General features: G+C 42.3%; 1 protein-coding gene across 1 annotated transcript; it reads left to right on the top strand.

Annotated features, from left to right (window-relative positions):
* Window positions 1-5,600: 5,600 nt before the first annotated feature.
* Window positions 5,601-12,962, top strand: T265_12817 (hypothetical protein; the record flags this gene model as incomplete). The annotated part of the gene is made up of 2 exons (XM_009165678.1): window positions 5,601-5,802; window positions 12,877-12,962. Coding segments are annotated over 2 exons (264 nt in total), but the record flags the coding sequence as incomplete, so codon positions are not given.
* Window positions 12,963-19,245: the final 6,283 nt, after the last annotated feature.

Raw genomic sequence — 19,245 nt, 5'->3', positions numbered from 1 at the left:
TAACATTTTGCCACATGCATCAAACCAGTATCACGGGAATAGTGAGACGTAAATCTGTGACCTACGGAACAAAGGCATACTTGCGGCCTGCTTAACTGGTAGTAGAAACTTTACAATGATGTAAATCCTGTTGAGTGTCCTAATTCACGAATCGAAAACAGTCGATAAAACATGTATCAGTGATCATCCACGTTCAACAGGTCAGATTGAATTTTCAGATCAAGTGAGCACGCTAGCCAGGGAATATGTTTGCCTGCACCCAGTTTGTTTTATGAAAAAAATGATCACAACCCAACATTTTCCAAGGTAAACTAATCTGAAAATCAAGCCATATTGAATCCACTTGAAAACTGCACAGTAGACAATGTACAGCAAGATGTGTTGGGTCATTAACACTGTCATTTGCTAGAGAAACTTTTGGGGTATCGTCTAAATCGTGATAGTTTCACGGACAAATAAACCACCATTTTTATATTGTCAGATCGACCACCGTTCCTTCTTAGTGCAACATGCTAAACAGCATGTTGCACTAAGAAGGAACGGTGGTCGATCTGACAATATAAAAATGGTGGTTTATTTGTCCGTGAAACTATCACGATTTAGACGATACCCCAAAAGTTTCTCTAGCAAATGACAGTGTTAATGACCCAACACATCTTGCTGTACATTGTCTACTGTGCAGTTTTCAAGTGGATTCAATATGGCTTGATTTTCAGATTAGTTTACCTTGGAAAATGTTGGGTTGTGATTCTATTAACCAGGTTCACAAGGATTTTTTTTCGTTTTTAGTTAATATGCAGTGTGAGCGAGCTGAAAGTGGTTGCATTTCCGCATCATCTGTATAGCTTTGAAACACAAGTAAGGTTCAGCCAACTCAAATATTGAGAACTCAGTGTAGTTGAGTAACCGGTATTTTTCCGTTAGGTTCTGTCCACAGTTAAATGTGGGGCTTGAGAAACGTATATTCCAACGGTTATGAGAATACCGCTACACACTATCCATTTTATTCAGAATAAAGTCGTTTTCGCGCCGAGTTTATCAATAAAATTACGAAAATCAAGCAGTTGCTCCTCCGTCTCGTTTACACTTTCATCTCGGTTGGGGCTGTTTCAATAGGTAGACACTTCAGTCCAATTCCGTGAAGTGTGCCATTATGATTTTCGGCGGAGTAGGATCTCTCCCCTATGAGAAATTAGAAGAGGGAAGTTTCAGAACTTACGAATTCATTGCAAGTCAACATGAATCACTTTGTTCGGAAATCAGGAGACGCACAGCTTAGAAGAAATTGTATTGTTGACTGATATATACGGCTCAATATGTTACGTGCAGCATAGTTCTCAGGCAATCTGACAACTTAGCATGCGGAACACTCGTACCATGTCTTAGATTTACTGGAACAACTCATACGACGTACCTGGTAGTGTGTACTCAAAGGAAGTCGGTTATTTCACCCTTAAACGCCCAGAATGCCTTGAGGTATCATTAACCTGGAAGCAATGATGTAAACTAAATTGCTCGACGACTTACGCAACCGTACTGACTTAGTTTACTAAATATTCGTGAAAAAGTGATGAACCGTCCCTGCTCATAAAAGCAAAATCCTACTCATTGAAAACACTTGGAGAATGTCCACAGGACACTGAGTAGCTGGTTTAGGGCTGTTAAATCTGCAGGTTCAAAAACTTCTGAAGTGACCAAAGCCAAAAGATTCTATATTTGTAGGGTCCTATCAGCGTATGCCCAAATTCTTCGTCAAGGACACATGATTCACTTGTCACAATCAAGAAGACAATGTGGTTGACAGCGTGACTTTGAGAGAAACAAGTGCACTAATTTATCATTTGTTGGCTAAGACCAGGGGTACGGGGAATTCTACTTACCTACCCACACTAGACCATTGATTTTAGATGCAACCCAACTTTTTCTAAGGCATAGACAATAAAGTAATCATGTGTACTGCATTCAGAACAGAAGTTCTTTTTGACAGGATAATTATCACTTTCCAAGCTTTCTTGTTTCTACATCGCCAAGGGGTTGAATTAGCATACTATTCATCTGGAATAGAAGGTCAGTTAATTTAAGGCATGTTTAGTTTGACGAATTTTCCATATTGTTTTGCGTTACCATACAACAGCCCTTACATGAACGGATGATTTCTCGCGTGCGCTTGACGGTGTATGGTCCAATTAAACAGGCATACACCTTCTGGTTCTTTAGACATTCCTCAAATGATTTTCATGGGAGAACACTTTACGAACCTATATGTTCGAAAATAGCGGAGATATAGTATGCTGTTATCAAATGTTCGGAACTATCAACGCAAGAAATTCTAGTCGGCCGTAATTCGCGAACCACTTTTACGTGTCCAGCATTAACATGGTGCATTATCGACGTAATACACTACTCGTAAGGTTGCTGAAAATTTTTCGATAGCCCATGAACGGTTCCGCCTTTCTTGGGGCCCACCAAGTAAGCGCGGTCCCCAAGTTTCCGTCAGTATTATGTTCTATTTGAACCCAAATTGAACCAATGAGCCCAAGGAGAACGATACCAGTCGAAGGACTCCCAGCAACCTTTTGAGTAGTGTGTTACGTCTAATCAATGTATCGCGATATCTCGAATGTCGTAGCAACTGAAACATGAGTCGGCCTGGTGCTGCACACTCAGTTGCTTGAAAACATCATAAATAAGAGATCCAGCTGGGTTCCAGGTAAGTCTCTCACAAAACCAAATTAGTTTGCAAATAAATGTATTTCGATTTGGACTGGATTCCAAACTCCGTTCCACATAAACGTTCCTCAAAGGTTACGTGAAATTTTTCAGGAAGCTAAGCTGAACACGTTCTTAACGGTATCACATATTCAGTGGTTCGGAACACTTTAGCTTGCTTCGCTTGCTCGCCATCTGAGCACTCCTGGTGGTGCCTATTATCCAAACACCCCCTTTGCAATCAGGTCAACAATCATCAATTCATACAAGATGAACCTGTGACATTGTCGAGCTCGCAATGAAACTCCCCACTGGCCACAACAACACGTTAATGTTGTCTCAAGTTGTGCCACATTCTCCAGTTGTGCAAAAAGCCAACGATGTAGTTCGAGGATTTTGTGAGGCAACTAGGGAATGTGTGTGAACCTGAGTCGAGTGAAATTGGAGGGACAAGGAACGAGCAGCTGAGGAGAAAAAAGCGTTTAAAAGGCAGTATTTACTTTTACATGAAAACATTATCAAGGGTGTAAATCAAAAGTGTGAAAAAACCTACATAAAACACTTGGTTTTACTTATTGTAAATCCATGTTAAACAGCAGTTTACACTAATTTGGGCGTGCAAACTCTGATGATAATCTGTAAGAATGGGGGGGGGTGTCTGTGGGATGGAGAGCGACCTCTTTCACTTTATTGTAGTTCCATGAACACCTTCAAGAATTCATCCGAATTGACACTAAAATTCCGGTTATGCTAGTCCCAACGCACGTTATGAGTACCTACCTGCCTGATGCATGTACACGCAACCTGCACACCACTCCCAGGCCGCATAACAACATGCTCGCATATTCTGTTCCGTAAAATTTTATGACAGGTACTTTGGTCCAAGTAACAGACAGATTCCTTTTTATGGAAGATACAGTTAGTCCAGACCCCCCAAAAGTTGTGTGTCGACAGTTTAAAACGTCTTTGTCCAGCCAGGAACTTTGACAGCCAGATTCAGCAACAAAACATTGTTGTGAAGCGACATTCACTCCGTGTATAGCCGGACTACGTACAACTATCAAGAGTTTGTGACGAGCACTGTAACTGACATGCATTTTCCTAAGCTGTGGTCTGAGGATGACCGATCAAACGGCACAAAACGATTGGCAGCTAACAGCAGTCATCAGGTTTCACACTGCACGCTGTAACTTGTGACCGTTGGTGAAAATGAGTATTCGGTTCAGGGCGTTAAGTTTTCAGTGTGATGGCTATTTTAAAGGGTCTCAGTTGGAAAGAAGAGTCTGAAATGCAAACAATAAAGGGGACTTATTCGAAAGTAAACTGCTGCACTCAATCATCACACATCTATCAAATAAGCCAAACCCGATTCCTTAAAGTAGGTTGTCCACACTGTACTTCACACCTCTTGTGCTAGTCCTTGGTTTACGGTTTCGTCCACTTTGATGTATCAGAGGGTACGGTGGTAGATGAATCTATCGAGGAATCAAAGAAGTTTTCACGAAGCTGGGCCAGAAGTTTCATGTCAGGAGGACTAGCACAGAGTTAAAAATGCCCCGTTCTGATTGACACATATTCTGACCAACCAAGGCCTGTGTCCCCTTGGTTACCGACCCGTTCGTAAAGTCTGTCAAAACGGTGCGGTGTTAGGTTTCGTCGAGCTGCCCGCCTTTAGAATCTTTCCGTCCTGTGAATTCTTCTTCGGCTGGAGGAAGAATTTCCTTCTCAAATTCTCATTTCATGCCGAAATATTTTTTGGCTACAGCAAAATGCTGCCAACTAGTCTCGAATGCTAGATTGTGAAATAAATTTGCATTCAAAAGAAGGGAAACACAAACCATTTTCAGTATCCTAATTAAACTCTGGTATTCATCAGTGACTAGAATAAAATTTGATAACTTTTTATCGTTAATTTATTCCACGTTCTCTTCTCTTGAATATGTTGCTGATCGTCACTAACGCCATAATTCAACAGGGAAAATGTCAGCCTTGGACTGTTCATTACCGTGAGCGGATCAGCTTAATTGATTAATGGGTACCAGTTTTCTTCTTCCTCGAACGATCTTTTCCTTTTTTCACTGTTTTACAACTCTGTTCTGCTGATGGTTTTCGCTGGCGATCGACCTTGAACATTTAGCATTCTAATTAGCCCAACTTAGACGTAACCGTCCATGCTTATTAGACATGATGTGATGAACTAACACTCAGTCGTGAAGGCCGAGTTAAAATGACCAGGGGTCGAGCTGGCGAAGATACAAAGCCGTGAAATCTACCAATTGTACTGGTAAGGAGATCTTCTTAACGTCATTAGCTTGTCGCAAAGGTGCGCCCAAGTGAGTAGATTCATAGGCGTAGAATAAATATACTGCCTCCTGCCTAATGTTCTAATCTGGTATAGTGGAAAGGCCAGTACAGGTGATACTTGCGTCAAAATTGGAAATCAAGTAAAACTGGTTCTTGTGGGAAGACTATTTTTCCTCTGTTCTGAACAAGGGGAAATACAAATGGGTTCTTTAAAAGGGGGTTACAAACGTCTCAGAATTATCCTCGAAACAGTTAGGTCATTATGTTTCCATCCGGACCAATTCGGTCATCCACTTTCGGTAACCTTCGACTTGATTGCTAAACGGAAGTAATAAAGTGGGACATATACTTGCTCAATCTAGGTGTTTGGCGCGTCTCTTAAACAGACTCGTTTTTTGGACCTTAGAAATCCAACAGGGCATGGAGGTCGAATTCCTATTGAACACCCAGTTCTCCACGGCCACGAGATTTGCTGTGCTTGATCAGTTCAGTCGAATTTCAACAGTTTACTTGGGTAGGGAACAAAAGGAGCTACTGTTTCCATAACATAGTCCCAAGTTGTTTTTCTAATCCTTCCAACTTTACAGATATCATGGTGGAGAGACGGACATATGCGTGAACTGACACTGGGTTTGGAGACAAGTGATCCTCGATATTCGCTTCCAAGATTATCTTATCAAGACTGGAGCCTACAAATCGCGCGGGCCCGCATGGATGACAGTGGGATCTACATTTGTCAAATCAATTTGGAACAAATCTTGGAGAAATTTTATTATGTTACAGTTAACCGTAAGTCATATGTTGTATTTTAATACGGCACACGCTGAACAAGAAAACCTACGCAAAGACCGAAAGTACAGTGTAACCGCAAAAACGTTTCTCTTGCTGTGTTTCCCGCTCGAGGAACAAACGTTCCAGAACCAGGAAGGATATACTTTCTGGTCCCTCAAGCAACTGATTTTCTCATTCAGTAGATACTTCAGAACACAACTATTCAAAGTTGTTCACTCAAATGTTGTTTTTGACAGCTGTGGATCCAGTGAGCCCTAGTTCGACTTGTTCGACTGGGAAATAAATCTAAGGTTAGTGTATGCCCCATTTCAGGACAGGTCCGAGATTAAATATGGGCAAAGCTGGAACGCAAGACGAAACAACTCATAACAACTTAAAGGCTGGAGCGTTCGTATCGATATATCATTCATACGTATTTCGGATACACATATACAGTACATATATGTGTGCTATAGAGGAGAATGTTGGTAGCTTAGGTGGCATAGATGGTCGTTGGTTTGTTTGCTGAACTGAGCTGGGCAATTTGATGACGTTTCATATACGTATTTCGGATACACATATACAGTACATATATGTGTGCTATAGAGGAGAATGTTGGTAGCTTAGGTGGCATAGATGGTCGTTGGTTTGTTTGCTGAACTGAGCTGGGCAATTTGATTGCAGACGTTTCATTGCCAATTGAGGCGACGACATCAGTGCGTTGCTAGGGAGTGCGGTGAAAAACGTTGGTGGTTTCATTAGACGTCCGTCAGCCATCCTTTGTCCGCTACTGATCATCGTCTAGGCATTGCCTACTTGAATATATCCAAGACAGATCTGCGGAGAAGTGTGCACCTGTTCGCGGCATCTTACACAAAAAGAGCAGGTCAAAGCCACCGGGCCCAACGTTTCTATAGCTAAGTTGATATAAGTTTTTCACATGTCGAAACATATTAGGATAGTCCCCGCGAACGTCGAAATGACACTGTTGAACCGCTAAAATGGGACGCTGTCAGGGTTGGAAACTTTTCCGAGGAGACGTCACGACAACTCTACAACTTGCCTGTACTACACATGCTAGGTAACACATCATTTTCAGCCCGATCAGTTATCACAACCAGTGGGGCCTCACCTCCTCTCCACGAAAAAACTTAACAATTGTTTTTCGAAGGACCAGCATTGCTACAGTCATGTGAGTAAAAAATGACATATGCTTCCTTGCTTGGGATCAAACCAAGTCACTTGCTTTCTCCATTTGCTCCTAATATTACAAAATGAATTTCGCTCACAACCCATAAACATAAGCGTCATCTGTTGCACATATCCTCTAGTAGTCCAGTAGAGTGTGCAACCGGAAGTTCGGTGCCCGAATAGGGATTATATATGCAATGTTGTGGGATTATATACTATAACTTTTTCAGACTTGATCCGGGTTGTACTAGGGAGAGATGATTCATTCCTCAGGATTTAACTTCCGCTTAATCGAGAAGCGAGCGTCTTTTTCAGTGCTTCTGTCACCCAGGGGGAGGGGTACATTAAATTTTCAAAATTTTCAAAACGTTTTCACTGAGTTCATGACTAAGCTTTCTTCTTGGTTAGGCGCTGCGCTTCTGCCCTTTTTAGGTAGTCCACCAGAGACTGTCCTGCTTACCCTTAGAGGCTACTTTTGCAATTATCCTCCGGGTCGCATACACCGAATGTGAGTGTTCTATCGTCTGCCTCTTTTACAGGTTATCGCAGCGCGTCAGACCATTAATTAGACGTAAGACAACGTTGTGTACTAATTAAAAACCAAAGAGACATAAGATTAATGGAAATAATTGTTGGGTTATTGTGACAATGGGTGGACTTGTTAAATAACATTTTCTCCATAAGAGGTGACTTCAACCGACGGGCTTCTTTCTCTCTTGAAACTTGAAACTTCACGTGGCGACAGTTCTTTTCTGTTAAGAATCACTTACGCAGTCTTCAAAGATAAATGTGTACCACATTTTAGTGTGGACCCACACAACTCAAATCCATCCGTTCACAGTCGTTATCAGTGAAAGGAACCTTCGCTGCGCTGCGGAGTTATTTATTAGGAAATGCCAACTGACCGGTTACAGATCATTGAACAGGGAAGCAAAACTCTAATTTGCATCTTAGTTACAAAAACTGGATACCGATCTTCTCCCGAACGAGTCTTCTTGAACTTTCCTGGGGATTCACTGACTCCACTCATTCGTCGGTCAAATCCAAGCAAATGTTACAAAGTGGTTCCACGAATTCCGCAACAGATCTTCCTTTTTCAAGAGACGCAAAGCGAAATTCTACGAACAACACATACTACTCGCGTGCCTCCCCATCAGCAGTATCACCGCTACATCAGTATCCATCATAGGCACATGAAAGCCATCTACCCACTTTTCCACACTTATCAAATCGTCAGGTCTTCCATGTTATTTGCTGGCTGGTTTAAAGCTTACTTCAGATCCCTCCCTATTCAACCGCATTAATCTCCTCAATCATGGGGAATGATAACTTAACGTAGTGTAGTCGCTAATTTCGTGCAATTTGGTTTCAAGTAGGACATAAAGTTAACTGAAACTCGGGGACTGCGCCTACATGACGAGCCCCAAGAAGAGCGAAACTGGTCGGGCAGTTTGTGTGCAGCACACCGGGTAGGATAATGTCACTATGCTACTGACTACAAAGAATCCACTGACCATTTCATCCCTCAAAATTAATCGTTTGAGCCTTGATGACTACGTGCAACGTTTTTCCGTGCACTGCTCAGCTAAGTCGTCAGACTGCTGGAAATTCGGGAAATTTATCAACTGAAAAGAGTGACTGTTGGTTTTCTGCAAAATTATAAATAGCAAAGTAACAAGAAATAAAATGAATTCCCAGGAATCGACCGTAGGAGTCCCACCTGGTTCCTAATACTGTTTTTCACCAAACACTGTAGTGAAATCCGAAAAAATGAAAGTCTCCATCTGGCTTGATCGATCGAAAATTCCACTTCTGCTTTCCATACAATAACAACAGCGAACCCGATCATGCGAATCATCTAGATCGCATTTTATATCAATTTCATTCTGCTCACTTGGACAATTTGTAAGGTATGACCAGCCGAAGAAGTGACTCTGTTCCTTGTTTCATTTCAAATGAGCTAAGGGATATTTTCTATATACTGGTGTACTGAAAGGACCTTAGACCATTTGTGGATGCTCAAATGCAAGCCCTTGGACTTGTCTCAAACGCCTGCTAGTTGATAACTCACACCTTTTGTCGGCAAACACATTTTTGGTCACCGTACAGCTTTTTTGACAAACACTTGTTTTTTCTGGTATCCTAATAAATGGCGAAGAAAAAACTGAGGACAAAACTTGTTAGTTGAAATCTTCAGAAAAATTTCAGTCAATCATTCTGGCACACATAAATTTCTGTCCACCAGCTTTAAGATGCTGCAATCTACAATCTACCCCAATACTCACACCCGTAGTGTTTGTGAAACAAACACCGCAGATGAGATCATGCAGCAGTGTTGGTCAAAACGTTGAGTATCATACGACAATTGCTGCTAGAGTTGGCAAGTTATCAGGCGCATTAATCAAAAATCATGAATGCGTTTCACATTCCCTTTAGAGCACCGAGTACGCCAGACTGCAATTAATGACGAAATTACCACGGCTTGCACATGCTTCTTCAGTGAGGCGTAAAAATTAACGCTTCGGCAGAACAGTGGTCATAGAAGCTGTTGCTGCTTATCTGCCGATAAGCATGTTAACTTGAATGTAAACGTCAAAGTCAAATTAATTTGTATAGGCGTAATACGCTACTCATAATGTTGCCGAAAACTTTGACAGCCCAAGAGCGATTTTGCTCTACTTGCGACTGGTCGGGTAGGCGTAGTCTCAGAGTTTCCGTTTGACTCATGTCACTTGACTCAAACCTTACTTACTTGCTAAAAGGCATTGAAATGCTCCGTTTGTCCATAGATTTCGAGATATGTCTTTAAAATGGATAAATCCCATTCGTGAAACCTCAGATGATATTTTGACTGTTACTCTACAAAACTGTCTGATTATGTCAGGCATCTCCATAGCACCAGCCCAAATTTTATCGCAAACATGGCGCCAGTTGACCGGAATGAAGTACATTGAAGGCTTTGTGATGAACGTCAGCTAAGTAAAACTATTTTTTGTCAACCTACACTGAGATGAGCCTTTTGGGACAGTCCACAAAACAGTGGTGGCCAACAAGCCAAAATAACTGTGTCGAATTTGTCTCGGTACATCATACTGCGCAGCAAACTTAAAGGCAGCAGAGCGATAAACAGTTTTCAGACAAAAAGTTTAATCCATTTGTGGTCAGTAAAAGAACTGTTGTCAGTGAATAAACTAAACTGGTACCATTGACATCCTTTGTTAGCGCACAGTAGGTGGAGCGGATGAATGTACAAGGCTTACAGTGGCTAAGATTGTTTCCTTAAATGTATCCCTGTTGCTCGGTTGGAGTACCCTGTCCCCCCCTCACGCAACTCTGTTACGCAGCAACTGACTGTACTGTACGTAGATACTGATGCTTCTGGTTGTCTCAAAATTGTCAATATGAGTTTGGCAATCCAGCTCAATTGAATTATTTTCTGAGAATGTCTTTATCTTACTCCACAAAAATGATTCTTTCTTGAATTACAAACCTCATCCTACGTGTTACACCGTCAGCAATCATGAGATAATTTTTCTTACCCAAATTATCGTCTCATTACAAGCGCCCGGTTAGACTCGGAGGTTTATCTATTCTCACTGGATACTTCTGGGATTGACAGATATTGAAAGCAGCTACCACACACCTTTAATGATTGATAATTTGTTCTATTTCAAGTACCCTAAAGTTAATTGTTTCGATAAATGCGAGAAAAAAACCGTTCAACTTTATACATTCCATCACTTTCCCTTGGACAAAGTGCCAGTGGACATCCGCAACCCACCAAAGGTTGTTTGATGTAATTTTGAGAGATGCGTTCAACGGGACTATTTAGGAATCGGTTACCTACACGCCCTAAAAATTGGCAATATCTCGGTGGATTACTGTCTAATCGGAATGTGGGGCGGATTAACCCCAACAGGTTTTGTTAGGATTTATTCTATACCTTCATAATAACGTGCTGTTCACCAGACATTCCACTTAGTTTTCAGCGCGCAACAGACACCTCAGTGGAGTGGAAAATATATGTCCGGATTCTGGGGAGATTAGCGTTTGCGACGAGGCAAACAAAAGCTCTGGGAAACTATCATTTATCTAAGGCTTCGAACATAGCCAGTAATCGGTTAGGAAGTAACGCAAGGAAAACTAGATGCTTACAACAATCAGGAGAATCTCTCAGATCCTGAATGCTTGTTATTACAAGAGATCGAGCACCCATTAAGTATGAAGCCTTCACAAGTAGTGTGACCCACTCAGCCAGGTTGGAGAGTCTATACTCCGAGAAGGATTGAGTGCGTTTTTCGACTTCAAAGAAAGTTTCAAAATAGGGGCATAACTTCAAGCCCTGTGTGTAATGCTGTAGTGATCCGGACAAATTTCTTCAGGTTCTCATTCCCCTACAAACTCAGATTCGTTCTAATGTGGCCCACGTCACTTATAATAAGGAAGTGCATTAGCTTGTCCTTCCAGGCTCAACTAAACAAATCTATTAAACTCAACATGTCTAATGACTGGAAAAGGCTGTTTGGACCATCATGGAAGGAGGAATAAAACTCGTCGAGCGTCGCACTCTACCTGGAACAGTTTAGCACCGTATGCATCTGATCCCAATTCTAGAGCTTTTGACTTTATTTTCTCTTCTCTTTAGCAGTCGCAGACCTCGTTCAACGCAGCCAGTGTGAAACAGTCCCTTGTGTAAAATGTCACAGCCCGGACGTTTAGGATTTCATTTATTTCCTGACTTGGGACAGTCTAAGCTACGAAGTTCACTCTGAACTATATGAATGGTCATACCGTGAGGTCCAGTGTTCTTCACAAATAATACTCACAAGCTATTTGTTTACTTCACTAACCCTTCAAAAGCATTCCGCATCCTTACCATAAAACATGCACACTGAAGTTACACGCTTTCAAATCCTTCAATCGAACCAACTGAGGTTAGAAAGAACCTAAGAGCAATTTACTTTCGATTTTAGCTTGTGGACACCTGTGATTACGTAAGGGGTGGAAACAATGGGCTAAATATGCTAACCGCAATGAGCTTGGATTTTGCATTGTGGATGTCGATTGAACCGGTATGCATAAGGTCTACAAAAATAAGTTGCACACTGCGAATTTTTGCCGTGTCCACAAGACGGTGGGCTACAATTCAAGTTTTAATTTCTGTATCACATACTGATATTTTCATCTCTTAAGATCAATTCTGACCGTAAGCGGAAAGAAAATGGTGGAAATAGCGTGTCGTAAGCATGTAGAACAACTGTCGATCGTGCGGCGGACAGGAGAAGTTTGTACGAGAAGGCACATGCAATTGTAAAAGTTCGTATTCTGAACACCATTCGATTGTTTATCCTCCACCCCCTCCTCGTAAAACCAGATTATCGCCACTTGTGTATGAATAAAACTAGCGATTGCCCTGATTACCCTTTCACAGAATACCGATTGGAGTTTTTGTGGACAACGATGTTTCCAAGCTTAAACATCGTCAGCGTTCCCAAAAGTAATGACCGCCTGCTCAGCAAAAGCGCGCTCGATAACGTCAGACTCTTTCTCCGCAAAACCAGGAAATGAGCTGATATTTAAGAACCATATTCAAGAAGAATTTTGGTGTTGGTATGCCAAGGAAGATAGGGGACAAATGTGTACCCGCTCGTGTGTTAGTATACTTAGATTGGCTGTCTCAAGCGTGACAGAAAAATCTTTTTGAACATGAGCTTCCAATGTGTAGGCAAAACGTGCCTTTTGCCATTTTTGTATTCACCCTCTTCACTTAAGTTCAAAAGCTTGATAACTAGAAGGTATGCAGTCTTTCTTATGTAATGTAGGAGTGACTTTGCTTGTTTCCCCGAGAATGCTTTTGAAATTTGTTGCATATAGTTTCATACGTTGTCTTTCTTCATTCAGCCGCCAAACCCAGTTTGATGAACTACCAACCAGTCGTGGAACACGAGTTTGTGAAGGATGAAGCAGTTCAACACAAGTCCAACTTACGTAAGTATCCTTTGAAAATGGCGAATGTCAATCGTGTGAGCTACACTTTTGGCAACTACCTGCTATGAACCTAGACTTCTGACAAAGCCAACGAAATTGAAGGAAAACAAGCGGTTAACATGGAGGTACACTTGGTTTTAACAAGTCTTAGAAATCAGCGAGATAATTCACTAGATTTCCAAAGGTAACTATGTTACTACCCAACTGTAACAGAATCGCACCGCAATGAGACACCAGGCTGTTTCCCGAATCACGAGGTTTCGAAATCGCCCAACGAGTTATCTCGTAGCAATTTGAGCTTACACTAAACGGAAGCGTAAACGCTAATACTTCAGAGGATCAGAGTACGTACATTTTTGACCATATTGTAGTTGAAAATAATTTTTTCGCGGGTGTTTCCGAGACGAACATGATCATGCCACTGTAATTCCTGAACCAAAGGCACAGGGCGGATTTATACGGCTAGAACAATCCGTTTTGAAAAAACGCAGTAAGATGACAAAGAATCCCTCCAAATTTTAAGTTTAGAACGTCTTTCTTTGGTAGCCCCAGATTTGAAAAGAGGTTAGTTTTATATGAGAAGTCATCACTATATTGTGTTGTTTTTTGGCGAGAGAGATTAATTCCTGGCAGATCCCGTAACATCTCTGCCGGAAATATTTTCTGCATATTTCTAGTGCTCCAGAAATGAACCGAAAATTTTCCGGCAAGCGCTTGATTTTGTCAGCACAGACTAAGTGTACCTTTGGTAGAAAGGCCAGGTAAATGATTGGCATATGAGGACCATGAAACCTAGCGTAGTTTAACGGCCAAGTGATTTGAGTACAACCCAATGCATCGATAACTTCTTGACCAGTCTAAAAGCTGACTTTTGAAGAGTCGCAAAATGATGACGTAGGAAGGCTCGTCACAATAAAACATTTCCTAGGTAACCGACAGAATGGAGAAGTACAAACGGAAGTGAAAGTTGCTGTAACCTTTCTGTTCACCGAGTAGACAACACTTGATGACAGCAGAGCACAACGTTGGGTGACGCAGATATCTGGATGATGAGGCAAGATAGCGGTTGACTGGAAACTTTAAGATTAAGCTGATCCAAATGTAGATGTAGTGACTAATCACCCGGTGTTAAAAACACAGCGAAATGCCACACCATGGAGTTGCTTTGAATCGGAAAAGCACTGTAGGCATCAGACTGTAACAACTCAATGACGTGCTCCGCACAGATGGCTGAATCTCCAGACATATAGAAGCACTGCGCAAGGTTACATTCATTTAATTGTAAGTTTGAAAGTATGGGACAGGACTTCCACCATCTAACTAGGAATTTGCTTTCATGATCCATCGAACACACGGAATGTTATGTCATTCTATCTCTGATGACATTAGCTCTGGTTAGGCTCAGTGTGTCTGCTTCATCTGACTTTCAAGCCTAGAGTTTGTCATGTGGATGTGTCTGCAATTCATGAACGTCTAAAACCGACCAGATTACTTCGATACCAAGACCCTTAGAAAGACAAGAGTGTCGGTACAGGCGATCAGGTTTTGGGGACTAAACGGTGCGCTTGGAATAATCTATATGGGTGTTGGAACCAGCAAAGATGAAGCTGCTCAACAGATGGCTTGGTCATATTCCTTTGGAAACTGTTCCTTCTGGTGTAATCTGTTGTCAGTTGCATGTGGTTTAGTTCTACTGCCCATGGCTCGTTAGATGACGCAGTTTGCGCCGGACATCCAATAATGATTTTTCATTGAGAAGAAGATTAACAAAACTACTGGATGATTTTATTTTTTATTGTCTCGTTCACTGATGACCTTGCAAAACACTAGGAAAAATACAAAACTGTGCAGTGTACCTTGTTTATGGAGGTCAATATAGGTCGTAACGTTCAGACAGTTTTGAGTGCGCCTAAAACAATTAATCATTACTACCTTAGAGCAATTCAGCCTCCTCGGCCGTTCGTCTATGGCTGGCCTTGAATATTGGGTTAATTTAAGTTTCATTGATTGGGTGCCTGGCAGCTGATTGGTTCACCCCAGATTCACTTACAGTTGATTCAGGTTAGCTGGATACTCACTTCTTTTCTCGTATCCCCAAAGTTATATTGGAGTATATGTTACGATAACTGCAGGTAGATTGTCGGGTATAGTAATCCGTCAATTAGGCCGATATTGCTACTATAGCCGATGTGCTTACCTTCAGGCACAATTTCGCTACATTATAGTTGTGGCCCTGTCATACCACTCCAGAGACGTGGTGACTTATGCAAGGGGCGTCAAAGTGAACACATTTGCAAAATATTCGGATCGGCGATAGAGCCGTCAGAGTAATTATTAGATGAAAACAAATCTGTGGGCAATTATTTCCCTGCACGATTGTATCCAAAATGCAGTTTTGCACAACAGTGTAATTTTAGAACTAAGGCATTTTTGTGCCGTTCTGTATGGGAATTTGTCAAGGTAAGTCATTGTCAAGCTAGTGTGTTTTCATCGAAGTATCGGCATAGTCTGGTCTATACTTCAGGTGACCAGCAGTTTCAAAAAACGAAGGTCTGCACTTCAAAAGTCGGTGCTAAAAATGTTCTAGAAAAGAGCTTCGATAAGGGAGAGCAAGTGTTCAGTCTTACCGTTACAGTCCGCGACCAGAAAAGTGCTCCACACCATCTTCTATGCTTCTGCTGATTGCTCAAATTTGACTCAAGTCTGATGGGCTTGCCCAAAATGATAGTTTAAAGCGACTTTCTTCAATTTGCTAGTAATTTGTGGCCCACAAAGACGTGTAAGAAGACTGGGGTGAAGTCCAAGTTCAACACCTGCATTTCTCAGTGTGTATAAGGGAAAAGCTGTCAAAAAGTGGCTTCATATCAAACGAACACATGATCTTCTGAAAGATAACGATGCACACTGCACAGAGTAAAGGCTTTCGGGTCTTGCGTAGTAAAAGTTATCCCGACGAGATTCGGGATATTAGCTAGTGGACGAACCATTCTTAACTAAACTTGGGCGAACGCATGTATGGTGTACATAAATATTTGTGACTCCTCAAAGCTGAGGAGAACGAGAGCGAGCAGGCTTCCATATAGTAAACTCAGTCCGAGAATGAAGGTACTCCTAACCCACAGGTAATTTACTTCTCCACCATAGCAAGGTTTTCGTCTCTCTACCGGGTAAAAATTTGCCAGGTTCCCAACAGTTACCTAGCATGCACCATTAGGCCTGGCACACAGGCCGCTTCTCACTAGACTCCTACATTTTAAACCCTCGTTCATCGAACTTCATCCATCATATGTAAGCTGATGACCATGGGCTACGTAATTGGAGTCAGCGAAGATAATTGCAACAGGTGCCAAAGTGTTCACATTTTGTACCCCAATAATGGAATTCTGGTACCAGAATTGTTCACGGAGGAATGCGTATATCTAAAAGATTGCAAGGAGAACGTAAAATAGAGCTACTTAAATATAAGAGGTCAATCTTAACTCCGTCAAGAACATACGGTTCTAAGGCGGTTCAGTTGCTGGACGAATGAGTACAATGTGTGAGCTCCTTCCGTCAGTCTATTCCAACCTTACACTCGCATTTCCCTGCGGAATAACCTATGAAGACGAATGAATTTTCCGACGAGAATGCCTTGGGGAACAGAAGTAAAATGATACTTTACGTCATCTGATGTAGCTTCAGCCATCAAATGAATGGGACAAGGCTAAACATCGTGTAAAGACTGAAACAAAATTTCACTTTTTTTTCTCTGGGAGACAAATTTATCATTCGGAAATCACCACATACTCCTCCGATGCCTCTACAATTCCGGCGCAACCAACAGCGACACAATCCATTATCGTGTAGCCTTGTACTGCGTGACCACAAATAGAAAAACTAATTGCAGATGACAGATACCGAACGATGTTTGAAGGAGATGGTCCATTCGAAGGTGTGTCATTTGTAGTTTTCCGGTCAGATGAAATGATATCCAACGTATGTTAGCGTGTTTGGCATGGAAATGCACCGTAGGGACCAGAAACTGAGAGAAGAGGGAGACAATGATGAGTGCTGTTCAAGACGTTGTAGGCACCAGCACAGTCGACACTATCACATAAGCCACAAGGTGTCCAGCATACATGGTCAGGTGCAAAAGCCAACGGAATGTACACCTAACGCCATGTAACATGTATAAATGTAGCGTAGGAACGTAGCGAACCCAAAATGACATGCAAACACGAGCCACTGACTGTGGACTTAGGAAGTCTCAGTTCGACACTAGCCTTACCGGGCTAAGGAGGGCAAAACCCTTGATACGAATTGGCCATGGATTAACAAACCAAAACACTACATCACAGGCCTAAAATCTGTGTGACGTGAAACCGAATCGAACACTTTTTAGGCATCAACATTCGCCAAAATAAGGTTAGAAAACGTCGCTAATGATTAAAGCAGCAGATCAGGTAACAACGAGATAGATTGGAAACAGCCGTTCCGATGTAGAAATACGAAATCGCTCAAAGACAGCCACAACGCTCGGCTTCAGTGATCAGCAGTCACTACATTAAATCACCAAGCAAGAATGTATGGCACTTAAATCAATTTCACTTGGTCCAGTGAAGTCAGATTTGGATCCTCCGGGACACGAATGTAGTGGGCAACTCCAAAATAATAATAGCCCGTTCAAGTAGCTAGCAAGAGTATCGACAAGGAATCGAGGAAGCATTCTGAGCGCGAGCCTCGCCAGACTCCTGGACGAATGGCTCACTAAGCTGATCATGCGGCCAGGTTGCTTACTTATTACTGGCTCGGTCAAACGCCGTTTCGATGACACCACTAAGCGAATTGGTTTGCTCTTCACGTGTTTTGAAACAAAGAACACCCTGTTTCCTTACCTTTCGGTTTTGATAGGTAGGCTGCATTTCCTCCCGTATAATGCCCTCAATGACCAGTTGGGTACCGCAGAAGCTGCATCTTTCCGCCTCTGGTGGTAGGCCTTCTGGATGGTGGTGTAGTCAGCTGAGCAAACCTGTTTTCGGTTGTCAGACACACGATAGGCCTCCTGAAGATAGCCCAGGGAGACAGATTTGCACGTGCGTGGAAATGTCTCGCATGCATGGAGGTCTAGAGGAAACAAAACTTGCTCTGGTTTCATGATTTCCGGTTAGAAACCGCAGGCAAAGACCACAAGGTTAGCACTCGAGCGAAGTGTAAGAATTGGATTCCAAGGGTGACACCGTACAACCCCCGATTTTTTTAAACCAGGCACCATACTCTTCACAGTCGGAAAAAATGAAGACCGATCGTTTGGTCGGGGTCACTTGGGTAGATTCGTTCAGATTTGCTTGCCAGTTTAGCACAGGTAACCTGGTTGCGTGATAATGATAGCCGATCGACCAGGAAAATTTGAACGGTGCTGTCTTCGCGTTAAAAGATGGATACATCTTGTCAGTCAGGCGCAAAAGTGACTGTAAACCTTGGTGGGACCAGCAGCCGCAGGAATCACTCGCTTGGCCAAGGTTATCTGCATTATACTGGGTATGGCACGCCTTGCTGCGGTGTTGATTCAGGTCAATTTCCATTGGAAACAAGCGGGGGCAAAGAGCGACCGAGTCTTCGTAAAACTTCCACGGACGACAACTCGATGGTGGGCCACCAAGTTAGCTTTTGATTGGCACAAATTGCTACAGTCCTCATCCTTGAGTGTCACGAGTCTCCTCTGTGTAATGGCTGAAACTGGTGCACAGGCTTCAGCTGGGTTATTTTGTTCAATAGCATGTGTGCTGAAACCCAAAAGGTTAGCCCTTTCTGCAAATTGCTACAGTCCTCATCCTTGAGTGTCACGAGTCTCCTCTGTGTAATGGCTGAAACTGGTGCACAGGCTTCAGCTGGGTTATTTTGTTCAATAGCATGTGTGCTGAAACCCAAAAGGTTAGTTGGCCCTTTCTGGAAATGCAGAACTCTTAGCTCAACCAGACTGGCGTCTGGGCTACCAAGCCGGAGCCACAAGGAGGTAGGACAGCGTGACAAAATTCGATTACTCCTACATAGAATTATATAGATCTCTGACGCCCTTTCATCATCATCATCATCATCATCATCGACAGCATGACATCAGTGTTCAACACCGATGCTTCACTGCCGTACAGCCATGACTTATTTGAAAGCCTTATTGTAAAGAAAAGAGTAAAGGTGGATGGGGGAGGGACTTAGTGCTAACTTAACATAATCATTCCGAGGTGCCTACACCTCCAGACATTCACTCAGGCAATCTGGATAGAAACTGACAACAAGAACGTCACT

This window comes from Opisthorchis viverrini, assembly GCF_000715545.1.
Source record: "Opisthorchis viverrini unplaced genomic scaffold opera_v5_17, whole genome shotgun sequence".
In the NCBI taxonomy this organism is placed as follows: Eukaryota; Metazoa; Platyhelminthes; class Trematoda; order Opisthorchiida; family Opisthorchiidae; genus Opisthorchis; species Opisthorchis viverrini.
The sequence above is the reverse complement of the archived record's forward strand: the minus strand, read 5'-3'. Positions and strand labels throughout refer to the sequence as shown.